The sequence below is a fragment of the Drosophila yakuba genome, chromosome X (assembly GCF_016746365.2).
Source record: "Drosophila yakuba strain Tai18E2 chromosome X, Prin_Dyak_Tai18E2_2.1, whole genome shotgun sequence".
NCBI lineage: Eukaryota > Metazoa > Arthropoda > Insecta > Diptera > Drosophilidae > Drosophila > Drosophila yakuba.
The window spans coordinates 17098978-17126305 of NC_052526.2; the positions used below are offsets into that span (position 1 = coordinate 17098978).

A 27328-nucleotide genomic window follows, 5' to 3' on the forward strand; every position below is an offset into this window, starting at 1 on the left:
TAGTCTGTGTGTGTATGGGTGTGTGTGTTTTGGTGTGTTTAAAATTTGACTTGCTCGAGTCCTTTGCCCAGCTCCTTTCCCCTCTTCCTCCTCCTTCTTCTCTAGTGGCCCTTTTCTGCCCTTTTCTTCACTTGTGACAGCGACGACTTTTGACTTTCTGCGCTGGCATTTTGACACAGTTGATTACAGCGCCACCTAGCGGCCGTCGCGCGCTCCTCGCGGCATGTGTGTGCAAGCGAGATAGTGAACGGCAGCGGCAGCGGCAACAGCAGCAGCAGCGGCAGAGGCAATATTTATGCAAATGGCCCAGAGACAAGTTCCCTCTCGCTCGCTCGAAAGTTTGTCATTCATTTCGGTTCCTGCACATGCATGCGAACACATGTCCTCGCACGCACACACACACCAAGGCACCAAGGCACACGCTGAAGCGAGATAGCAAGTGAGATGCATATGCGGTGTCCTAAGAGCATTATTCCGCATGAGCTACCAAATTGCATTCCGAAATTTATGTATTTCATTTGAATTGAGTTCAGCTTTCGGCTTTAATCAGCGGGTGCGAAATTGAAAGAGTTGCTGTCTCTAAGCCATACCCTCTTAAATAACAATTTATAACCCAATCGAAATTTATAACGCAAAGTTGCACCTATTTGTGTGGATTGTTGCTATTTGGTTGAAATTTAGCACCACTTTTATTTATCACCTAAAATGCAAAGCTGTGCGTTATTTCATTGTAGTTTTATAAAATTAAGTCCATTGCGAAATATCAAAAACTATGCAGACACTATTAAAAGGCGCTTTTCTTATTGAAAACCATCACATATTTGAAGGTTGAGCTGCTCTTTTCGTATATCAATGGAAAGGTTGCTTGCCAAAAAATTGGGTTCGAACATTTGCTCCGAAAGTTTTGTGAGCATTTTAAACTTGTTTCCAATTGAATTCGAACGTGACAGAAGCTCTGCGGAGTTTGGGCGACTTTATCGACTATATCTAAGCACTTGTGCACGGCATCAATATTTCATGGAGGCTCTCCATTCGCTACCAGACTTAATTTAAGAGTATGGTCGAATTTCAGACTTTCCTCTTCTTTATTTTTTTCCCCCATTTTCTTTGTCGGAAAAATATTTGTCGAGAAGCGAGCTACAAAATATTTATGCAAGGCTGCCCCTATCAGAGAACTGCAAGAGTGGCATTTTTTGCCACCCTGATCACACTCAACAATTTTGAGTGCGGGTGCCACTCACACCGGTTTTCGCGGGTACATACAAACACCCGCTCAAAATATTCGGGTGTCTGCAAACACCCTGGTGCCTGCGCACCCGAATCAATGCGGCACCCTACGTCGCGGGTACCAATCACACTCGCCACTCATAACGAAGGGTAGAGAAGGCAAACATGCAGAAAAAGGCAAGTGCCTTTTTCTCGGAAACACCCGGGTGTCTTGGTAAACACCCGGGTGTTTTGGTAAACACCCGGGTGTTTTGGTGAACACCCGGGTGTCTGGTAGACATTTGAGTGCCTGTGGTAGGTAACATACGAAAAAGAAAAGTACATTAAGTACTGAAAAACGAAATATATTATGCCAAAAATCTGTAGAATTATACATTCTATTTACAGAAATTTAACCGACACGAAATAGACATTTCTTTTTTATATCTTATATTATTTGCTTTGGTAAAATTTTTAATATTTAATTACCATATTTAACTTTGTATGTATAATTTTTCTTTTTAAAATGATAAAAAAAAACAATAGAAATAGAATTGTGTTAGTTAAGTATAAATACTATTTAATAATATACATAATATATTATTTAATAATACATAAGTTTGTTTTTTGTTAAGACATTAGATACATCAAAACACAAAAACATGTGCACGACCTTTTTCTTGGGTGTTTCCATTCACCCTAAATTTTTTGGACCGTGTCTCGCTTCCACCCATACAATTTTTATGCATACAGAAAAGTACCTGCGGCCGATCCTTGCTTGCGCGTCACCCACCCTAAACTTCTTTGCACGCCAGACACCCGGGTGTTTTTGTGCAAGTACAAAAAACACCCTGGTGGCAAAACACCCGGGTGTTTGTCATTGCTAAATTTAGGGTGTCTCCAAACACCCGGGTGCGGAGACTCCCGGTGTTTAGCGGGTACACTTAGGGTGCCGGTGGCTTGCTGCAGTTCTCTGGCCCCTATATCTGTTTTTCTCCCTCTGTCTGTGCCATCGCGCCTCCCGCTCACACACACACACACACACACACGCAGATAAGTCGGGCATCTGCACGTACCGCAATTGCAGAGAGCTAACGGTAAACAAAGCGAACCAAGGAAAACAGCCCAAAAGAAGACCAGCAGAAAACAGAAAGAGAGACAAACAGGAACAGTGAGCGAGAGAGGGAGCGAGAGACATGGTGTGAGGGTGGAGGGGGGACGAGAACGAGGAATTATTGCCGCAGCTGATGAAAGAGGAAATGACCACAAATTGCCGTGGCAATGTGTGAGTGTGTGTGGCCACGTGCATGTATATAGGTTATTTAACGTATTTAATTTCCCTCTCCCATTCACCCACACACATGCAGAGCGTAGGACACGATTTTGCAGGACCATTCCTTGGATCTCCTCTGCGTTCAAGACGTGCCGAAATTCTACAGCTACCCATCAACTCTCCCATTGCGGGTATAACGTTTTGAGGTAAAGTATGTTCTTCTGCTCATTCGATTGTATTTCTCCTATCCTTAAATTTAATCAATTGTTTAAAACGAGCTAATATTGAAAAAGCAAAAAATAAATAAATGCACAAATGTGTGAAAAATGGAAACAGCAAAACGGCATAAGAATAAGAAAATATAATAATTTAAAGCACCCGCTTTTAATAATCACCATTTATTGCAACTTGCAAAATGCTCTCAGCAAATTTACATGAATTCCAATTAACAATTATGGGAAAAAGCAGTTTGCTTACTTCTGGCAAAATTGTTGCTTAAATGTGTAAAAACAAACTGTTGTGCAAAACTGAAATGCCGCGAGCAACTTTTCTCCTCTTCCGCTCGCTGGCTTTTTTCTCTGGTTTTTCCTTTTTTTCTAGCTTTTTTTTCGTTTTTTTTTTTTGTACGCCAACTGCGTGTGTGTTCGCCTGTTAGAAAATAATTAAAACTTTTCGTGATTTCGTGCCAGTGTAGCTGCGATTTTTCTCAATTTAAAATGAATTCTAGCGGCAGCAGCGAACGCAGCAACAAACTGCTGAATGTCTGCAGCTGCTGCCATGTTGCACATGCATTTGTGCATATGTGTGCCTGTGTGTGCCTTTGTGTGTCTGTGTGCGTGTGCAAGGACCAAGTTTACAATCCGTAAAACTATACCTAAGCCTAAGCCAGAACCATTCACACAACTCCCCCGTCGTCACCCAGTTTTTGATTAGTTATTGTTGCAACCGAACCGAACCGAAACTGAAAACTGGAAACCGAAAGCAGAAAAACGGGAAAGCGAAACAGCCACCCACTTGCCACACGAAAATGTTCACTCACCTGCCGCAATGTTTTACTATATTCGTGCAGCTTTTGATTAGCTGCAATTTTATTCGCTTTTTTACTTAGTTGCGTTTTCTAGCACTTTCTCGCCCCGTGAAACTCCCTCGATTTCCCAGCTTTTCCACCTGTTGACATCGCTGAACAACGGATTTATCGATTGTGCGTGAAAAACTAAAAAAAAACTGAAAAACTGTGAAAGCCTATTGGTCTTTTTCTCCAGGTAATCTACTGCTAAATTTCCCATTGCATTATCACCTTAAACGCTAAAATAAACTTTATAAATTAAGCAGAAATTAACAAGGAAATATAATTACCTATCACATTCAAATATTAATTGATTAAGTAAAAAACTATTCAAAAACTTTTACGAACTTTTATAATATAAATTGACTCAAAAACATAGATGAGCCAATAAAAGTTTTTTCGTTTACACACATAAACATATTATTAAAACGAAAATAATAGACCACTATAATGTTTGAAGAATTTCTTACTCAATTCAGGAGCAAAGAGTAATACTTTAAATCAATAATTCTGCTGCAGAATCACTTTGCAACGGAAATGGGGAGTTTATGGTTTCTGGCCAAGGACAGCTACAATCAAAGGATTGCCAAAAGTTGGCGATTATTTTCGTTGGCTTTCAATTTGTTAACGATTTACGATGCGATGTCGCATCTTACACTGACGTTTTACGACATTTTCAAAGCCATAGGACACAAAAGTTGGAGAATCAGAGCAAACAAAATGGGCGTGGGGTGGGCGGTGGGGGCGGCTGCTTATCGATGGACACGCGCGTACTATAAAATGTCTTGGATATTGTCTGATGATGACGAGGCCAAAGCAGCTAGCACACTGGGGGAAAATGTGTATGTTTATACACGATATGGAAACAACATTGTTTAGAAACTGGAAAGAAAAAATATTCAAAGAAAACATATTCTATAGGTAATTGGCTCTAAGCTACTTTTTTTCTTATGATTAAACGTAAAATATTAAGTATACGCAGTTCTGGTTACTTGGCCAGTCGACTTTGTGGAATTACTTTATGCCATTAACTAAAAACTCTTACATGTCAATGAAAGTACTGCAGATTTTAATGCTTAATAAATACACATAAGGTTACTATGTATACGCAATTTTAGATGCATGGCTTATCTATGTTTCTAGATCTGATATTTCTCTCTGTGCACTTCCACATAGTCTTGCTAGATATCGGTGAGCTATTTGTTCCCTTCGACAAAGTACATGTGTTATCAGGGGAAGTGGGCCATGAGCTTGTCCATAAATTAATCGATTCCAATGGCCAAAGATCTCGGCCAGCATGGAAGGGTATCGCAAGGTCATCTGTAGCTTAGCCCGGTTTATTTCGATTTATTTGTTTTCGCTTCGTGTTTTGTTTTAGTTTCAGTTTTGATTTTGATTTTGTATGCTGTATTTTGTATTTTGCTTCTGGTCTCTGCTTTCTGCTTTCGCGCCGCTTTTTATTGTGCTTGATTCGCTGGGTGTGTCATTGAACTAAACTCCTCTATAAATATAAATATCAACGGCGATTTATCGCATGTCTGTCCCACCGTCTATATCCCATGTGCGTATGTGTGCGTCTTTGCGTGGGCCCATAAAACACATGCTAGAAACAGAAGCGTCCACTTTTGATCGCTTCTAGGCCCATTTCCAATTGATTTCATTTCGTATTGCCAATTTGTTAGGGCGACGGAGAGAGATGGGTAAATGTGCTATTTTCCCAGAGCTATTCAACCTTAACTATATTTCGGTTATTTTTGAATTTCAAAATATTGGAAGCTATCTATATCTATCTTCTTAAATTAAAATGCATGAATAAACGATTTTATGGGCCTATTAGACCTTACCGAAGCCCTAATAAAAACACTGTAAAACTATTTCCAAATATTATATTATCTAAAAGTTTTAAAGTTTGTCCTGGGAAATTCGTTTTTATAATTTAATATTGTATATTTTTAAATTTTGCAAGCAGAAACTGTATTTTTAATTAAACTTGGGTGTATGTATATTGGGTCACTAGTATCGCATACTTTATATCATCTCTACCGACCACACAAACAAATTAAACTTAACGAAGTTATGTATGTTCTACCGCTTTCCACCCATTTCGCTGCCATGCACGTGCCTTAATTTGATTTTGCCCAATTTTGTTCACGGCGCTTTTCCATATGCAACTTCACTGGGAAATGCATACGAGAGCAAGCACATAAAATAGGAACACAGCTGGGACGTTAAATATGCAACGATGCCACAGTTTAAAAACCGCACAATAAATTGACCAGTGCCACTGGTACCTACATACATATGTATCTTACCAAACTCCACCAAAAAAGTTGAAATGCGGGCATTTTGTTGGCCAAAATAGAGGGGAAATGAGCCATTTTAATGAAGCCACGCTGCTCCGGCTTTTGTTCGAACGTGTGCGGTGGCAAAAGCCAAAGTATTGGGCCACAATATCCCTACGACCCAATTTTCCGGGCGATCTCATTGATTGAAGGGGAATGAGACAGAAAATACAAAATAAAAATAAAAGCGCAGCCAATATGCAAAATAGCAGTGGCGCACACGTGAGTATGTGAGTGTGTCGAGATAAAAATAGAAAAAAAAAAGAATAGAAAATACAAAAAAAAATACGCAACCAAGCGGCACATGCGAAATGCAACAGCAACAACACGACGGCCATAAAACGAAAATAAAACTTACATAAATTTAGAAGTCTTGGCGGGCAGTCGTGGATATGTTTGTCGTTTGTCGTTTGTCGCACTGCTCCCAAAACGCACTTTATTTTTGGAAAAACGAAAGCGAAAAGCCAAAAGCAGTCGAAACGGCAACAACAAATGACGCAGCAACAGGCAAATCTGTTTCATTCGACACGCCAAGTCGTGCACTAAACAATAGCGGCAAAAATTGCACTTTGCCGCTAATCGCAGTGTTACCAGCCGCCCTTGTGCAGCAAAATAGTGTGACCAGTTGCGGCAGCGCTCCGCTCAACTGTACTGAACGTATTATGAAGTCATACTCAAACATTTATAAATCTTTTTGACATTTCTTTCTAAAGATCAAAGTTTGAGTCATTTCAAAAAATGGCCTCTGATTCGTCGACCTTGCAATCGATACGTGCATCGAAATGGGGCAAAACCAGAGTTGCAAAACAACTAAGGCCAATCCCGTTATGCGGCTGGAAAAGCAACTTCGTACAGCAGCTGCAAAATTTCTATTCGAATTGGAGCAGAGCGTATAAAAATAATATAAAGGAAAACACAAACCAACGAGAAAAAAAACAGTCGGCGGCTTAAATTATGTGGAGCTGCAAAGAGAGCGAAGTGGGGAGGAAAAACAACCGAAAAATGGAAAAACAAACAACAACAAGAGTTTTGAAAAGAAACACTGCGACCAAAAATAAAATTTTTAATAAATGAGTAACGCTATTGGCGAATCTAGCAAGCTCTTTGAATGCATTCATTCTGCTGAAATTTTTATAAAATCTTTAAAGGTGTTTCTTTAAAATTGCACTTTATGGTGAGGGGAAAAATAATCCTAAGAGAAAATAATTTAAAAATCCAACAAAAGTATTCTCAGTGTACCCACAATAAGCGAGTGAAGTGGGAAGAGTAGATGGGGAATGAGTAGGGGGAATGGGGGGGCGCGGTGGATGAAAAAGAGGAGCTGCATGCCTCTGGTGAGTCGTAAAATTGCGCAAACGGGACTCGCTCCGCTCGTCCTTTTCGTCCTGGCCGCATTGTTTAGAGGGCGTGCGAGCGAGAGGGCGAGATGGACACAAGAAGCTGGCCAAATTAAATACAGCAATTTCGCAAAACGTATGGCACGCGCAAAGCAACAGCGAATAATAATATGAAGGAAGTGCGCAAAGGAGGCGGTGACCAGGAGTGCCAGGCGGAGTGCCAGGATGCCCAGGATGGGCACGATGGGCAGAACTGCCAAGTGGGACGACCTTGGATGTTCGGGAACGTACGCATATTTTTCTGGGTCTCTGTTGTGTGCGATTTTTTCGGCTTATTTTTGTTAGGTTTCCTTTTTTTTTTGGGGGGGGGAGGGGAAAAGCCTGCAAACATTTCCAAAGCCTCTGTTGCAATTTTTGGTTTCTTCGCGGAATGAAGGCCAAAATAGAGCGGACTGAAATATTTGCACACAAAGAAAAGGCCATAAACTGTAAGCTGGGACTACACTAAGAAAATTAATATATTACAGAAATTATCATCATAACCTGCAGAGCCTACTGATATTCAAAAGTCGAATTCCTTTGTATTTTTTATTTATGTCATCAAAATGACAAAAATCTTGATTGCCTTGAGAGAAATATTTTTAAAAACTAAATTTATTTAAATACGACATTATTCCCAGTGTAGTGCCACATGCAAGATGTTGTCCCTTTTATTTATTGGGCGAAAGGGGCATCCCGGGGGCAGTGGCTAAACTGGACACAAAATGTTTATGAGCACTTTAGCTGGGCAATGGTCTCTGGAAGGAAATCCTAGTCCATTGTCCGTAGTTCTCTGCCGGAATCCCTACCCGGTCATCAGGAGCATCATTCACATTTACGAGTCAGCGGAGGCTGTTGCTTCCATTCGGCATTCAGTATGCTTGGCATGAAAAATATAAATGTGGGTGTCTTGGTGGCGGCTGGAGGACATCCGCTGCTCCACCATCCAAGCCACTATACAACTATAGCCAACTGGCGGCAGGTTGGCCTCTGGCCAAGCCAGGCTTTTCTCCCTGTTGATTATTGGCAATGATTCGCTTTTGGACCCATAAAATCCAAGCAAATTGAATATTTTTTCGCAATTATGTGTCACAGAAAATGGATGTCGTTATTCGCAAATTATTTTGAGACATGCATTTTTACTTTTTAAAGTACTGAAAGTAGGAAAACCCATCTACGGAACTGAGAAACATCTGATATGATATAATATCTTTTCCATGGTTTGATTGATTTAAAATCTTTAGAGATTAATGATAAGAATATAAATGAACTCACCTTAATGCTTTCCCGTGTGCTGGCTGAGCTGGTAGTTATGTTTTGAATATGTATTGTGTTATTACTTGAATCGTAGATTGCTATTGATAATTATTTGCAATTAGAACTATTAATATCCGTAGTTGGCCTTGATAATGCTGATAGCGAAGGACAGAGGGCGGGAAGAGCGAGAACGGCTGCGATTCGAGTCCCACTCACGATGCACAGTGTTGGCCAGCGATGCTGGTGGCCAGAACCATGGAACCCTCGACCGCAACACTCTGTACTCATTTATCCGACTTGATTCGCATGCTCTGCGCTTCTGTTTAGTATTTAGTTTAGTTTCCCAACTCTTTAACGATCTTTGCAAGTGGGGGGTAAAAAAAAAACAAAAAAAAAATCAAGATTTGATATACGTATCTCGCCAACTGCTCACACACAGATTCAGATACAGATACAGATACAGATACGGAATCAGATTCAGCTACAGATTAGATGGAGATAAAGACACAAACACACACCGACACAGGCGGAAACGGAAGTGATAGCACTCGCGGAACCGAAACCGAAACCGAAACCCAAACCGAAAGAAACGTAACTTAACGTAACGAAACGATGCGAATACTCGATTATTTGCCGATTACTTGGGCGACTTGAATGGCTTTCTTTCAGGGCATTGTTTCTCGGCTGAGATTGAGATGTGCCCGCTTCTGGCCGGGAACTCGCTAATTTGGCTTATTTGCTGCCGCTGCTGTTGCTGTTGCTGTTGCTGCTTTCTTGATGGCCCATCCACCATCGCCGCCGGCCACTTGGACATTTCCAGCTCATTTGGCGGGGTATTAGGGGTGTGATTCGTTACGCTCCTTCCGCCTGCAATCGTGGTAAATGCGAATGGCAAAAGGAAACGGAAATTCTTTTATGGCTTTTCAATAAATTTGCAACAAATTATGTTCGTTTTGGCTGTGTAAGTGTGTGCGAGTCCATGTGTGTGTGTGTGCAAGGGATTGTGTGCATGTGAGTGTGCGTGTGCGTGGGTGATGGATGAAGTGTTTGCACAAACTGCCGATGGGATTGGGGTTGGCCAAATAAACCTAGTTTGCAGGCCTCCTCTTTTCTACTGGGTACAGTGCGTTTCAGGACTTTAAAGTGGGGCTATCGATCGAGTGCAGTTGCCCTAATGAGGTCGCTAAATTTATGCAGCAATCAAATGATAAAGGGGATTAATCAGGTGGCAATTAGGTCATGCCCTTTCGCAAAACATCCTTACTAAATTTGTTACCAAAAACCATTGGGATTCGTTTTAACTTTGCGCTTTACTTGCATTCTAGGACAAAACCGTTGGCGATTAGAAATTTTAACTATTTTTAATATTTTTACAAACACATGTGTGATGCACTGGCAAAATGAAACCCTTCAGCTAACCCAAAAGATCAAAGGAAACTGTTGGAATTTCCGCAATCTTACAAAGTTTTTGGTATTCCTGATGATATATGACCCCTTGGCCCAATTTGAACCAACTTTCGCGACCTGATTTATTTGGCTTAAAGCCTAAAACGGCAAGTACCTTGGCGTAATATGACTTTATCTTTCATCCTTTCGCATATTGGCTTACCCAACCACCGTTTCCTGAACCCCCTCAACTTTTTCCAGCCCGTCCGCCTTAATTTTGTTGATGTTCTCCGCAAGGCTTTTTAAACTTGTCATACATTTTGATAAAGAATTCGCCTTGTTCCCTCGAGGGCCTGAGATGCTGTCAGCACCAACCTCCCACCTCATTTTTCCACCCCTTTTCCGATTTCCTCGCACCTGACTTTCCACCACAGCCCCTCCCCTTTTTTTTAATGCCGCCTCCCGTGGCTTCTGCGAAGCTTCGGTGCTGACGGGCGTGCAAAATTTCTTGTTTTTTTTTTTGCACATTTAAATGGGGCTGGGAAACGGGAGCTTAGAACACTCTTTTGTCTCTTTCGCTCCGGCTACAGGCCTCTCTTTCGCTGGGTCTTTAACCAAATTCGCATTCTTCGCAATTTAAGTGAATTCCTGTGCTCCGGCAGCCCGCAGGCCAAAAATGCTCCGCGACTTGACTTTGTCTTTTGTAGTTTTATTTCATTTCATTTCAGTTCGTTTCGCTTCGCTAATGGCACCGAGTTGCCCTAATACAGAGCGAGAAATAGGTGGCTATAGAGTTCTAAAAAGTCTAAACATTTTTCTGCTCTAGATTATATTCTTTAATGAAATTCATAATCCTGTATATTTTTATATGAACAAATAGTAAGGAAAGGCACATTTAATAAAGATAAGTTCCATTGTCATTCGTTATAAAGCAGACACCTAAAGGTGTTGCCAAAATTTATCTGTGTAGCGAGGTGGTGTTGAATCTTTGGGAGGACTTGGGGCGGCACTGCATCCGCCCACCCAAGTTGCAATGGTCCAAAGATTCGGGGGATGGCCTGAAAGTTTGAACTTTCCTTCCTGGCTTCTTTTCGACGTCTGAATTGGCCTAACTTGGCTTTTTTGCATCTTGTTGTCTTAATTTCTGTAGGGTTTCATTTCATTTAACATTTGCTTGCGCTGGTGTTACCAAAGGAAAAACCAGGCCCACTTGACTGATGCTCGGGCGAAACGCACACATGTGCAGGGGGAGGGGGGAAAATGTTCAAGGACATTTCCAATGGCAGTGCGCAAGAAGGGAAAACATTCCTACTCAATGGATCGCCAAAAACATTGCACACACATGTGAGAACCATTAAAGAACATATTTATACGATAATCATCTTGCGATAATAGAAAATTATGTATTACACCAGACCTGCAGTGTTATGAATATGAAAATCACTTTTAACGATGCGTCGCGACGCGCAAAATATACATATATACAAAAACCAAAAAAAAAAAAAACATAAAACAGCAAAAACGATGCGAAACAAAATAGTACTAAAAAGAAATCAGTGATTTTTCGACTTAGTATTTACGTCACAACAATTTGATGGTTCTTTAAATATTTAATAAAAGCTGGGTGAATGGCAAACGTTATAACATTATGATCGAGGCACACAAACACCTACCTCAAAGTAGGCAAGTTGCTTGGCCGAAGGACTTTTTTTCTTTTTTGCTTGTGTTGAAGTTAGAAAGGGGGTGTATTATTTTCAGATTTTGTTAGGTTTCAAATTGGTTTCGCGTCGCGAGCACTGGAAAAAAATGTACAAAAAAAAAAGAACGCAGGAATAGAAGACTTTGTAGAGGAGGCTGCGACGTTTTTAGCGGTAATTTCTCATTGCTTGATTTTTTTTTCAAATTTTAATTATTGGCGACGGTTTTGTACTGCGACGACCACGGTCTACTACTAACACGGCTTAAAAGGGCGGCTCAATGGTCGTTTGGTCTTCCGGCTGCTGTTGCTGCTGCTGTTGCAAGTGTTGCAAGTGTTGCTGTTGCTGCTGCCACAACTTTTGCTGCTGCTGCTACTGCTGCTGCTGCTGCTGCTGCTGGTTGCGTGTCGCGTGTCGCGGCTCTGTACATCGCGCCGTATACCCAACGACTAGGCGCTGGAGACTTTGGTCTGCGGAACCCAGAATCGCAACGCCCGAATAATGCCAACCGATTCCGATTGCGATTCGGATTCGGATTCGGGTCCGAAAATCCGATGGCGCTTCTTGTCCGAACCGAAGCCCAAAAACCAAAAACCGACTGCAGCCGCCAACGGCGACAGCAACAGCGACGTCGCAGTCAGCGTCGGCGTCGTCGTTGTCGAAAAGAGATGCTTTCACATTGCCGTTCCTTTTGCGGCGAATGAATTCGATTCGATGTCGAAAAAGCTCGCTGGCGCAGCTTTGAAGGTCAGCTGCGGCAGGCAGGCGCAACAATCGCCGCCCTCCATTCATCGCCACACATTCTATGCGCCCCTTCTTATTTGCCGGTCGCGGCATGGAAAGTGGCTTGTGGCATGTGGCAGCCTCTGCGGAAGCCGTGGACTCGCGGGTGGAAAGTGGGCCAGGCCAGTTTGGAGCGACGCAACCACCGCAGCGGAATGCAGCAGATTTTCGAATTTCCACTTTTCTATGTGTCCGAAGCTCTTCCAGAAAGCTCACCCACGTTCTTAGCCGTTAAAAGGATAATGGCCAAGGTAAATCATAGGCGCTCAAAGTGGAAATGTGATTTAACGGCATAAATAAATAGTCAATCAAAGTATTTAATTAATGAAGAAACAGAGAAAATATGGAATATTTTAGAGGATTACTGTTGAATGTTAAATAAATATAAATTTTATTTTTCCTATGCCTCTGCCTAAAAACTGTACCTTAAATCTTAATTCAATTTTTCATGAATGGGCACTTGATTAATATATTTTTAAATCAAGTAAATCAAAAAAATAGTTACAAGCACACTTAATGTATGCCTCTAACAAGAATAATTTTTGAAGGTTTTACTAATTTCTGCAATTACAAAAATAGTAAGAAATTAAATTTTAAAAATTTAACGTCAACTGGAAATGTTTCCTTTACATTTATTAAAGCTTCCTAAAAAGCTTACTGCCTACATCTAGGACTAAAGCTTTCGGGTGAAAGTCCTTGATGGGTGAAGCTTTCCTCCTTAACTTTAAAAATAAAACTATAATGACTTTTCTGCAAGAGATCTTAAATAAAAATGATTTAAAAACAAAATCGCTATATTTTTTGAAACCTACAGTAAAAATATAAATATATAGAGTAGCTGGAATATACGGGAACGACGGTTTTTTAACGGTTTTATGATTATATGATTTTTTATATATACGTATACACGACCCTATAACCAGTTTGTTTGATATTTCTAAATATTTCTCAACTAATAATCCAACCACCAGTTACCTTCCTAGAAAATTGAGGACACAGTAAGGTGCATAGCCTTGAACAGAAATCTCACCCCCACCCTTGCGATCATCCTTATGACTGCTTGTGCGCGCAGGTACACCCCTTCCAAGATTGCTTGTGCGCACCCCCTTCCAAGATTGCTTGTGCGCGAAGAAGTGCAATTGTAATTTTGAGAGTTTTTATGAAAAGTCGTATTTTTAATTTCAGAATCGTGAAAAGCATACCATTGGAAAGGGCTTGAAAAATCCTTTCCAATGATACCCAATTTTTTTTTTTTTTTTTTTAGAGAGGGATCCCCATAGCATATACCGAATCGGCGGTTTTGGCCTGTTTTCGGGTAGTAGTGGGAATATACGGGAGCGGCGGTTCGGGAGCGGCGGTACTTAGCGGAGACACGAACCTGTGATTAGTCAAGACGCATTTAGTTGGATAAATGCAATTCTCATTGGAACATTCTTGTTAGAACACTTATTAGGTTTCAGAAAAATCCTGTTAGAAGGTTTGTGTATAAACGGTGTAATAGGAAAAATGAGCTAGAGAGATCCCTTTTGGGGTTGAGTGTAATTTTACGTATTGATTTTACTTCGTCGAGTAGATATTTATGTATAGAAGAGTTGCTTATAATTTTAAATAGGTTTGAGAGATAACTTTACATTTGTGTTCCTCAGCGCCAAACGGGGAGACTGCTGTGAAGACGCTCGCTCCCGTATATTCCCACTACTACCCGAAAACAGGCCAAAACCGCCGATTCGGTATATGCTATGGGGATCCCTCTCTAAAAAAAAAAAAAAAAATTGGGTATCATTGGAAAGGATTTTTCAAGCCCTTTCCAATGGTATGCTTTTCACGATTCTGAAATTAAAAATACGACTTTTCATAAAAACTCTCAAAATTACAATTGCACTTCTTCGCGCACAAGCAATCTTGGAAGGGGGTGCGCACAAGCAATCTTGGAAGGGGTGTACCTGCGCGCACAAGCAGTCATAAGGATGATCGCAAGGGTGGGGGTGAGATTTCTGTTCAAGGCTATGCACCTTACTGTGTCCTCAATTTTCTAGGAAGGTAACTGGTGGTTGGATTATTAGTTGAGAAATATTTAGAAATATCAAACAAACTGGTTATAGGGTCGTGTATACGTATATATAAAAAATCATATAATCATAAAACCGTTAAAAAACCGTCGTTCCCGTATATTCCAGCTACTTTCAGCTAAAAGCTATGGAGCCGTTGAGAAGAAAATCTAAACAATCTGAAGTCATAGCGACTTTCAGCTTAAGGCTACCCACGTTTTAAATGTATGCCTTGCAAAATGTTACTTATAAAGTAACAATGACTAGTAGTCACCAATAATTTCATGATCCCTGACTGCGGTTATCCGAAATAATTCCCTACAGAGATATGTATTTCAAATTATCTGTGATCTGTCTCCATTTTCATTATGCTAGGAGACCCCATAAAATCAAATATTTATGACTCTTTGAACCTATTATCGAGAAAGTCAAGCGGCTATTTACCTGCATCCAAACCCATAGCTCGCCCTCCTTTTCTGACTTCCCCATTGCAGTCTGTGCAGTCTGCAGTCTGTGAAGGCTCCTTAAATCGAGAACCAATCAGGTGGATTCTAAGAGTAGACACCCCCTGTAGATGTCAAACTCTCTAATACTCGTGTATAAAAATGGATCCCCTTAAATTGCTCAGGATCAGTTCTTATAATACCTCAGCACTGCATACCAATGGATCTTACTGTAGAGTTTGTTGACTCAGTAAATGGAATAAATGTTCCATTAACTCAAGACTCTGATGTCGAAATAATTGAAGGCTCGAAGGAAGGCTATGTGGAGGCTATCGACACAGAGGATTCGATAGATCGCTTCTTAAGAGGAGTATTTGCTCCTTCTATGTCATCTACCCCCACTACACAAATTGGAAGTGAATTTGCGTCTCTTGAGTGGAGCGATTTTCCTTTTGGAGCGGCAACGCAGGACGTTTTAAATGACCTTATACGAGGCAATGGAGACGATCAAGAAATGCAATGTGCACAGCATTTCGATATGGATATACTGCACACAGATCCTATAATCTATGAGTTTCCTGATGATGATCATATTTTTGATCAGTTCATCGAGCCAAGTCAACCCAACATGTATTTACGAATAATGAAGGATGAAGATGACCATTCATTACTAGACGTTTTATTTGATCTAGGTTTTTAATTTGTCTATATTATACAGAAATTTATTAAATAAAACTATTTTACAAAATTAAATTCTTAAACTTGTTTTATCTTTATTTGATAACTTTCCGTTGATTTACGCATACTCTTTAATTCTGCATCGTGCATCAGCAAGAGATGAACATTGTAATTATATCGCAACCAGAATTTTCGTTCATTGGGACAGAAAAAGCAACAATAATAAGAAGATTTTGATTTTTGATAGCTGAAGTTATGCACTTTTAAGGTATGTTTTTGTAAACCGCTGCGTGAAGCAAACGATTTTGTTTCCGAACACAACTCACAATACAACTTTGTCATTCTGAGAATAAAAATTGAATCTGAGTTTTCGAGAAAAGTGCTGTCTTATATTAGGTTTGTAGTAACCTTTTATTTCATATGAAGTTATATATTTATACAAAATGAGATAGATATACTCAAGTATATAAAAATATTCTACATAGGCTTAACTGAGTTTATGTATATAAAGAGCATAACAGATATATTGGTATCTCTTTCACGTAGTATTTTGTTCTTGTAATATATATATATATATATATATATATATATATATATATATATGTAGTGCTGAACAGTATAAAAGTCTCGTAATTGTAAGTAAATGCATTAGTATAATACGAATAGTTACAAGAGCATAACGAATCAAATCTCACGTTGGTCAGAAATGGTATGCATATAGGATTAATAAATAAATCCTGTTTAAATTTTATTGAATTTCTAGGATTTCCTAGAGACTCTGAATGAATCGAAGCCTGTGATTGGTTATACAAAAACTGAAGATCTATGTATTGGATTTGAGTATAAGATCACTGGTTGTAAGCTGAAAAAGACACCTTATGGAACTAAGGTAGCTCTTTATTTAGCAGACAAGGACGAAAAAGATGTTTGGATTTTTCTACCTAAGAGTTATGTAAACAAATTCTGTACTAAGACACCTTTTAGGAAATTAAATGAGAATGGTATTACCCATATGGTATATAAGGGGAAGGATGTAAATAGATATAGTTCTGCACGAATTGAATTTTTATCAGTAAATAAATAAGTAAATGAAATTTTCCAATATAAAGGCTTGAGTTTTCTAAATCCAACATCAGTCTTTAAAAACCTTAAAAGAACCATAACGATAATGGACTCCAAACAAATTGAGCTCTTCTTGATGCAGTTCGAAGACATGATATTTGAGGAGCACGTAACGCAGCTTTTATATTTGAAGAGCACTCTGGAGGACTTAGAGGATAAAGAACTGATCCATTCTAAATATGGATTCCACTACAAGCTTTGTCCCTGGAGTGATGATGACGCTTCGGAAGGACCCGATACGTGCCAGTGTCATAGGCTTCCAATTTTAAGAGACGAGGCCTTCAATATTATGTTAAAATATTATAAGCTAAATAAACGACTTAACAAATAAACTACATTGATTTTCTTAAATATCTTGCATTTTATTTTTTAAAATTAGACTTAAACATTTTAAGTATTAATTTATCGTTATATGAAAAGTCATTTCTCTTAAAATTTGTTAATAAATATTTTAGCGTTTTCTTTTTACATTTAAAAAGACCATACATTATGCAATAATGACCACACGTATTAGAAAAATATCCTTGTAGTTGTTGCTTGTTATAGCAATATTTATTTGCGTTAGATTTTAAAAATGTCACGAATTCCTTGTTTTGGGGCAATTGTCCATAGGAATCAAAAAATTCTGCTGATTTGCGACTTTCGAAATAGAATGCAATCCAATGAGTTCCTGGTTGATCTGATGTGTCGGTGTTTGCAATAATTAAAGCCGGATACTTTGAAATAGTTTTTGGAAGCTGGTCTGAAGGGAAAACTCCTTTAAAAATTGATTTTGTGTATATATGTTTTGTAAGCAAATCGTGAATTTGTAAAGTATTCATTTTAAAAAAGGGTTCGAATATTTCTATGCTTATCAATATCAATCATGGAATCGTATTCACAATATACCAGACAAGTAACGGCTTCACTAAGAGGTTCTGAAAATCTTCCTTCGATTCTTATTGTGCCTTGCGACATCAAATTTGAACATATGGTGGTATTTGCCTGATCAGCAGTTAGATCAAAGGCTAATATAAAACTGTTCGTATCAAACATTTCCTTGGTAATTTGAAGACCACGATCATAATGTTTTATTCCGCTTGATCTGAATAGCATATTATAGCCTCTTGAGCTTTGAACGTTTTCAGAGTTCGAGTAGTCAAATTCCAGAGCTTGCGAAGGAACTTGAACTCCATTCACCATTAGATTAAAGCGTTGCATTTTAAAATGTTCAAAATTAAATGGATCTAGTCCTCTGTTGCCTGAGTATGAACGGTTTTTAATCATACAAAAAGCTAGAAAATTTGGTAATTGTCCAATTACAGCATTGTCTATTGATAGCGTATTGTTTCCTGGGTAAATTGTAAACGATTTTACTTCTACTTTACTGAATGGGTAAAGAGCATTTTTTGTTTGTAAAACATGATGATGAGCCAATAAAATGCTTGGGTTCACAGTTACATGATTCATGAAAAGTTGTGCTTCTAATATCTTTAAATTTGATTCGCTATCCTTTTCCATTAAATAAAATGCAGTTTTTTCAATATTAAAATTAATTCTTAAGTCAACATTATTGACAAGAAGTTTCGTTTGATTAAATATATCACCATGAATTTTTCCAAATAGTTCTACCTTATTACTATTTTGAAATATATTTTTCAGAGTTTCATTAGAGCTCGGATAAACGTATTTTCCTGATGTTAATCGGCCGAAATTTGGAAAATAACCTTGCGAGGCCAAGTGGCTTTCCGAGGCGTCACTCCCATAGTTTAAAACTGTTTGCAGATATGCTCTATAATGATAATTATTATCACTCTGCGAAACTAATATGTTATTTAAATATACTGATGAACTTCTAAATATTGAATGTAAGATATTGTTTACTACACCGACAGCATTTCCTTCAATGACGCTGTTATCATTTTTTTTCAATTGCACCACAAGTCGTAAATAAACACTTGATAGATCTCGATATGTTTCACCATTCCCTAAACAAACAAATTCGATTGAAGAGGCACCATCCAAGGATGCAATTGGATTATAAGAAACCTCTTCGGTTCGTAGAATTGAACTTTGCGTAGGGTGTGGTGCAAACAAATCCAATTCGCCTTTCATACATTCTATATGGTTACTCATTTTGTGTTAGAAAAAATATCCGTAATATTTAATTTCCTTGATGATTTTTTTCTTTTATGAGACGGTTGGGTATGTTTACGTTGTCGTTTAGATGTTAAATGATTTCGGTTTTTCTACCACCTCGCTTTTTATTTCTTTTTCCACTGCCATTTTGAAACCGTGTCATTTTATTTATTGCTTTATTTGATAGGTTTTGTAAAGCAATTTTACTCTGTTCTTGAATAATATTTCTTAATGGCTTTCTACCAAATTCATTAATTACAGCTTTTCCAGTCTCTGCAGCTTGATTTTTTATAGCATTTAAACCCGAAATGAAAAGTGGTTTTATGTAATTAAAAAGTCCACTAAAAAAGTTTCCGATTCCTCGACCTTGTTGAATAATTCGCGGGGTTACATATAGGGTTCCTATATTGGACAAACCTGCTCCACACTGATTTACATAATAATCCTGATAAGATTTCACCATGATGACTATTAGTGTTCTAAGTAAGCATTATTTGAGTATGTATTATTTATAGATTTGACCTTCTCCTTTTTCTAAAGTGAAGAGTAACAAAAATCGGCACTGCTGAAGTCTCGAAAGGTACTTTATATCCACTTGAATCAGTAATTAATATTGAGATTTCATTTGGAGACCATATATCCAAAGGATAATATTCAATATTTTTAATATGAATATTTTTTTCTTTTCCGTTATAATGCATTACACGAAGACATCGGGGTCTCATACTACCAACAGACCTGGGTTTAATTATGTCAGTGTAAATAAAAATCAATCCACATTCAGATATTTTCGATTCGACAGCGACGTTTTTATATCTAAATGTTTCAGCATTTACTAAACTCACAAACTCTGTTTCTTCAGATAAATTTGTTTCTTTTGCAGTTGTTTTGCTAATATAATTATTCAGATACATATCTGTAATGCCTACTTCCCAGTCATCATTCATGTCTTCGGAGATATTTACAATGTTTGTAAATGCACACTTTACATTATCAGGAAATACATTCAATGAGTCATTACTGAGCAATGTAATAAAGAAATCATTTACATAATTCATTTTTATATTTAAATTTCTGCTATTGGTAAGATATCCAATTAAGTTTGTTTTTCCCTATTTGCACTAAATTTTTTCTAGTTGATCTTCGCAATTTTTCACGACCTGTTATATAATTTAAATTTTGATATGGTAATGTTTCCTTTGCTTTAATTTTATTTAACTTTTCTCTTAACCTGCGTTGTTTTTCAGTAAGCTTTACTCTTACTACTGCTTGTTTTTTTATATCATCTTTATCACCTGAAAACGAAGTGTTTCTTATCTTTCGTTTATTGATAATTTTATTTGGAATTTCATCATCACTTTCTGGAGGTAATAACTTAGCAGTTTCTTTTGATTTAAAATCTTCTTCATCAGTTTTTTGAGGTAAATCCGAAAGCTCCGACATGTTCGGTGAAAACTTTGAATTTAATTTTGAAGTGTTAGGACTTATATCAATCGATTCTATTGTTTGAGATTCAGCTGTTCTCGTTGAATTTAAGTATGATTTTTGTTCATTTGAAGTATTCCATGATTTACTACGTTTTTTATTTTGATAGAAACTTAGTTCTTGACGAATCCTAATCCATTTATCAAAATCACTTATTTTGTTATTATTTAGAATTGGTAAAAATTTTGTAATTATTAATTCATTCCCTCGATCATTATTAAGTAATTTTTGTAAGGTATTCGGGTTCATTAAAATTACTTTATTTAAATTATGCTTATTTTTGATCATTTTTTAAAATTTTTCCAAAAATTCCTGAAAGCAACGAACTAATTAGAATTGGTAAAAAGCCACCTTTTTGAATTAGGACTTTTCTCTTAGAGTTTAATGTACGCTTTGGACATGAAATATATCGCAATGCATTTTTATACTTTTTTAAAGCACTTAGATGCGCTTTATTGACTTTATGATTTCCTCGTAATGTATTTAAAACTATTTCTACTATTGCTTTTACCAGCTCATTATCACCATTGCTTATAATTGCCTTCCGTAGTTTGTTGTTGGCCCTTTTGAGAACATACAATATATGTTTGTTCGCTTTCAAGCGATTTAGGCTCTTTTTGTAAACCATATTCGTCAGAATAGCACACTGTATATTCCGAATTAAAAATGTCTGATCTAAATCTCAAGAGATCGTTTATTCCCTGGGTAAGATCAATAAGTAAATACCCGTGTGGTTGTTCTGTTACTTCTTTATATATTCTAAATAACTCCATGGGGTTTTCCGGATAAATTTGTCTTGCCAGGCATTGAAATTGCAGTTTGTCACGGGGATTTTTAAATGCAATTATATATTTAGTGTTAAGTGAGATATCTCTGGTATGCGATGATTTGTGAAATATATTTTGAGTAACAACAATAACAGATAAATTTCGGTGGTGGGAACCTTTAGTAAAGAGTTCACATACATTTTTGTTAAAGGCTCCCATCATCAAATCGTCCAATATCAAGAGAATAGGCTCATTAGTTTCATTTTCGATAGTTTCAGGAACTCCTTTAAAGTATTCAATGTTATTAAAATTTGGCTTAGCAGTCTCCTCCCCATAACACCAAATAATTCGATCAATTGAAACATTAAAAAGATCATTCTTCTTGTTTATCAGATTTTCTAGAAATGTTGTTTTTCCCGATCCTGAAGGGCCGCAAATTAACATTGTGTAAGGATGTATAAATTGTCGAAACATTTTAAATGTATATTCACTGATTTATTTTATACAAGATAAACTATAAAATGTATATTTTTCCGTTATTTATTGTACATATACTATGCTTTTTTTTGATTTTCCTGGTCGCGTTTCTTGGCGCAGTTCTTCTCGAAATGCGTATCAGATCCGCAATAATTACAATATATAAGTCGAGAGTATCCTTTTTTCTCAGGATTATTACCAAACAACTTTTTAACGGAATCCATAGTAGACGATCTAAATGGTTTACAAATTATTTTTTATTTAAGTTTAGACATATGTGTCACCATTACTGTATATTTCATAATTCGAGTTTTCTAAGAATACAAATAACTTAAACAAATTATTTAATGAACAGCGAAGTGGAAGTTTTTTCTTATGTATTCTACAATTGGTAAAAAAATTGGGTAGCTGAGTTAAACTTTTTCCAATATCTATATCAATTATGTTGGCTGTTAAGTACTTGCTTAAAAAGATTTTCTTAATTTCACCACGAACGATAACTGTACGGTATTTGTTTAGCGGTGAAAGTATTTCTTCAAGACATGTATACGGAATATCTCCAGCTGACCAGTCCAATCCGTTTATTTTCTGATGATTAAGATGTTGTTGCTTAAGAGTTTCATTATCCAATTCCTTAATGTTAAATGGTGGTTTAAAATGAAAGTAATTAGGTATGACAGTTCCGGCCGGCATAAACGCTAACTCTTTTACAAAAACTTGTTTGTTGTTTCCAAGTAAATATTGAAAGTCTACTATAATGCTTGAATTTCGATCTACAGTGTTCATGATGATTGGTTAAGACTTTTTAATCAACTGAGGGTGAGTTTGGAAGGGCTTCCTCCTTTATATACCGCCAAGATCAGAATATACTTTTAGTTTGAATAAAGCACTCTAAGCCAATGGATACGTGCATAACTAAAAGAATGAAATCTTCTCGAAAGAACCAGGATCATGAAGTTATTTTTGGTTTCGAATATTATGTTGGTCATAACTTAAAGTTGAAATGTGGTCTGTCAACTTCTCGTAATTTTTCGGCCATGATTTGGATGCAACAAAGTAAAAACAATTACGTTGGATTTGATAAAGACGAATGGATGCAACTGCTCACATATAAGGAATATATACAGCTGAAACTTGACCAGTATGACTTCCTGATGCCAGATACTATTATTGATCATCCTTGCATGTCCTCAATAAAGTGTAATTTTAGATTTAGGAAATCAGATAAGCAGTACGTTTTAGTAATTAATCAATATGGTAACAAAATTGAGTTCGATTGTGAGTCCTGGAGATCTTTATTAAGATTGGGTATCTTTTTTACTACATTTTTGTGCTGGAATTCCATATTACGACAACAAGTTATTTATCTTTATCACAAACATATAATTCCTAAGTGTGCATCCTTACAAAAGTTAGATATTCAACTGTCTGATTTGGAGGGTTCCTATGATAAAGATGTACAAATAGATTTAACTCGATTATGTTTTGAAATTTCTAAAAAGATGCGTGTTGAAATAAAACGGGATGTACTAGTATATAAGCAATCACTATTATCTAATCAAGCAACGTCTTATAATAAAAAGTAACTCAAAGAAATCAAATCCTGATCATGAGCAAACAACAAGTTGTTAATGAAATTCATAAGCCTGCTCGGAAAAATTTTAAACGTCGAAAATTCGTTCAAAAAGGAATAAATGATACATGGCAAATTGATTTGGTTGAAATGATTCCATTTAGTAAAGAAAATAAGGGATATAAATATTTACTAACCGTTATTGACACGTTTTCAAAGTATGCGTTCGCCGAAGCGGTTAAGACAAAGTCTGCCCCAGATGTGGTACAGGCAATGGAAACTGTTTTTAGAACTAGTAAATGTAGACCTAAGAACATTCAGTCAGATCAAGGAAAAGAGTTTTTTAATTCCGCTTTTAGGGAATTAATGACAAAATTTCATATAAATCATTACCATACTTATACACACCTAAAGGCTTCTATATGTGAACGATTCAATCGAACTCTAAAAAATCGTATGTGGAAAATGTTCAGTATGAAAGGTGACTATAAATGGATTCATAAAATCAAATTTCTTGTAGATCAATACAATAATTCTTATCATCGAACTATTAAAATGAAGCCTGTGGATGTGGGTGTCAAAAATGAAGAGTTCATTTTAAAATCAGTATATAATATACCAAAAATATTCCCAAAACATAAATTTTCAGTAGGGGATTTCGTTAGAATAAGTAAATACAAGGGAGTATTTATGAAGGGATATGAACCTAATTGGACTACAGAAGTTTTTAAAGTTTTAAAAGTTAAGTCAACAAGGCCTGTAACGTATGAAATAGAAGATTATATGAGTAACCCTATTCAAGGTTCATTTTATGAAGAGGAACTTCAGAAAGTAAAAGATAAAAATGCGTTTCTAATAGAGAAAATAATTAAAAGAAAAAAGAATCAGGTGCTTGTAAAGTGGAGCGGTTTCGACTCCAGCCACAACTCATGGATATCTGTAAATGATATGCTTAAGTAATCAAACACAATAAAATAATTTCAAATTCAATTTGGTTTTTGTTTATTTACATTTCTGTATTGTTTTGTAATTTACAAGGGTATACAATAATTTTTTGTTATTGAGTATTAGTAAAGTTACTGCTAATTATATTATCTATATTATAATGACCGTGGGCTAAAGTGTTACAATTATCTGGTGAAATATATCTCTTATCATCCTTATAGTTAAGACTAATTTTATTTACAATTTCGGTATAAAGAATGTGAGACCTACTACGAATTACTCTCTGTGACCCATAAAAAGTCTTTTTATACTTAATACATTCAATATAATCTACATGATTCAGCCTCTTAATAACAGATTTTTTTACACCTTTAATTTTTTTTATACATTCGGGGTCATTTCCTTCTCCCTCAACTAAACAAGAGTATGCCTTAGCCTTAAGTCCCGCAAAAGAGGTCATAACCTTACCGGCATGTTCATCTTTCATTTTTCCTGGTTCTTTATTATTAGCCTGTATTATATTAAATTGGTTTTCTTGCTTATAGTTAGAAGTATCAAAGCGTTGTGGGTTGTCTTTTATAGTTTGATAAAAATCTTCTTCTGAAGATAGTATAAATGAATCTGTATCCATATATATTATTTTCGTAGATGGACTTTTAATTAAAAGGAAGTCATAATAAAATTCATACATTAGCCATTTTGAGAGTTCTAAAACCGTTACTCCTATATATATGGGTTTATCATACATAATTTTGGACGGTGTTGACTCAATTGCTGCTAAGTCTGAACCAAATATTTCTACGCTATGAAAATCATTTCTAGCTATGCGCTGTCTAAAACCTGGAGAATTTTGTTTCGATTGATAATGTTTAACTAAAGCTACTTGACGACGCTTTGCTACATTCTCCATTGTTTTTCCGTAAACAGCATTATTCATTAGCTTAAAAAAATTTTTTTCAAAATCATTTTCAGCCAATTTTCTCTGCTGTGTGTTTAGGTCGATATAAGGCTTCAGCCAGCATGATTGCGTAAAGGACAAAACTCGGTGTACCTTTCTTACAATAAGACCATGCTCTAAACAAAGTTGAAGCTGTTTTAAGTGAATTATGTATTCACTTTTATTAGTTAAATCAGCTATAAGCTTTCTTTGCTTGCCCCCGGGTGGAATTTTATTTTCAGGACAGAATGGTAAATAATTATGTAAATCATGCTTATCGGCAGGATACTCCAGATCAACTTCTAGCATATACCCTATACTACCATCACATGCTATATTTTTATAGTCGAATGAATCAACTTCTTCTTTATCCAAAAACTGAAACCCTGATAGTGGCAAGGGTTGACTCATAGCCCACCCATATAAATTATTGGCATCAATATAACTTAAAAAATTGTTCGGTTTTTTTGGATCGAAGTTTTTTAAGTATTTATTATTTGCTATAGAAATGCGCTGAGTGCATTGAGTCAACCCTCCCCGAATTGCTCTTTTTAAAAAATTGTACATATCGCCATCACTTATTAGTTCTAAACTTACATTAGTGAACTTAAGCATAGCATCCCATGATATTGATGGCGCAGTAACATAATTAATGGGATCTAACTTATAAATTTTTTTGCAAATTTTCCTAAAATTTTCAAACACATCTGCTAAAATTAAAACATCGCTTTCTAAATATAGTTTTAAATAGTCTTTAATAGTTCGACAGTTAAATGTCTCCCAGACTTTCTGTGCGAAATTAAAGTTATCTATACTACAATTTTCTTCACTTAGAGAATTATAAAAACTATCAATGCTTGGAAGTTGGGTATCATTGAACTTTTCAAAGCTATCTAAGTAGTCATAGGGAAACACCCCCTTCCTCCTCATTTGCTTAAATTTTTCTCCCTGAAATTTCGTACTTAGAATTTTAAAATCTTTATCTTCCATATAGCTTGATAGTTTATCTAAACTTGAATTTAAAAATCGGACTGAATCTATGTATCTTATTTTGTATCTGCTTGTAGCATTGATTTTTATAGTTTGCGTAAGTGCTATATAGAGCTCTTTATTGCAAGGTATGGGACTTAAGTCCCCCTCTAATTCAGTAATAAATAAATGAATATCATATTTAGATAAATTATGGAACACTACAGGAAAGAAAGGGTCACTTAATCTAAACTTAGGCTTACAATTTCTATGGATAGGACCTACGTATTCTCCAGAAAATTGATCAAAGAATTTGTCCAGGTCGCTCGCATTTATTTCTTTCTCGCAGGCGCAACAATTTCCCTTTTGAAGCTGTTCATCGAAAGTGTCATCCCTCGGTTTCTTGGAGTTAACCCAATATTTGTAATACAGGCTTAAAGTTTTTTCTTTAAGAGTTTTACAAAATGTTTGGATGCAATCAACGCCTATAAAATTATAAAATTTAAATATGTTAGTTAAATATAATTTTGTAAAAATGTGGTTCTATTTACCTTCGTAGGTCCACAGTTCGTTAAGATTAGGATAATCTTTATGGGCAACATAAAAAGATACGGCACATGCCGTATGCTTTTGTACTTGCGTGGTTGACGAGGAAGCAGAAGAATTCAAGCATGTTTTGTAATTTTCAAGAACAGCCTCAATGTCTGCATAAATTACCACTGGAGGAGATAATTTTTTGTGATATCCTTTAAACGATGTTGTCGTATTAGGATCCGGATAAAATGAGGACACTTTTCCGCATTCCAGTTTGTTGTGAGTAGTGCTTTTCACGTGATAACACTGAAGACAGTTCTCACAAAAATATCCTCCCGATTTTCCTTTAGAAAATTGTGAAGAGCATAATGTATAAAGATTTGTTATATACGCATAATGCATAATGTTATGGGTAATATTATCGATTCCCAATATATTAATGTGGTTCCGTTTTCTTTCTTTTGTTTTAATCGTGGGACCAACAATTTTTTCACCTGCTTCATCAATTTCATAAATATTTATGCTGAAGTTGACATTGTTTTTCTCAAAATGTCGAACTCCTATTTTTTCTATTGGAAATTTAATTCCCGAAAAATCTAAAGTCATTCCGCCATACACAATAGTTTCATCATTAATATTAATGTTATAGCTTTGAGGCTTTGTCATCCTTTCTCTAGAATATTTCCTTTGCTGGGGGGTTGTAAAAGTCCTATTTTCATGGTTTTGATTAGCTATAAATGCTAGTATACACCACTTGAAACAAAATACGTCGGCATTCTGCACGTTTATTAGCGCATTTCGGGCTCTTATTTTTTGAGGAGCTTTAATGTATCCGCTGGCAGGAAT

At 36.6% G+C, this 27328-nt stretch overlaps 1 protein-coding gene and 1 long non-coding RNA gene across 2 annotated transcripts in view; one reads left to right on the forward strand and one right to left on the reverse strand.

Moving 5' to 3' along the window:
- Positions 1–8808: 8808 nt before the first annotated feature.
- LOC120320714 lies at positions 8809–12067 on the reverse strand. Its single transcript, XR_005560240.2, has 3 exons — positions 11863–12067; positions 11580–11702; positions 8809–9387 (listed from the first exon to the last, which is right to left on the reverse strand). It is a non-coding gene; the product is annotated as an uncharacterized LOC120320714 (long non-coding RNA).
- Positions 12068–12457: 390 nt separating this feature from the next.
- Positions 12458–27328, forward strand: part of LOC6525743 (dynein axonemal heavy chain 6) — a 31839-nt gene continuing 16968 nt past the window's right edge. The window contains exon 1 of the mRNA XM_039370651.1: positions 12458–12637. Within this exon, the coding sequence (XP_039226585.1) occupies positions 12458–12637 (180 nt within the window). The remainder of the gene's footprint in view (positions 12638–27328) is intronic.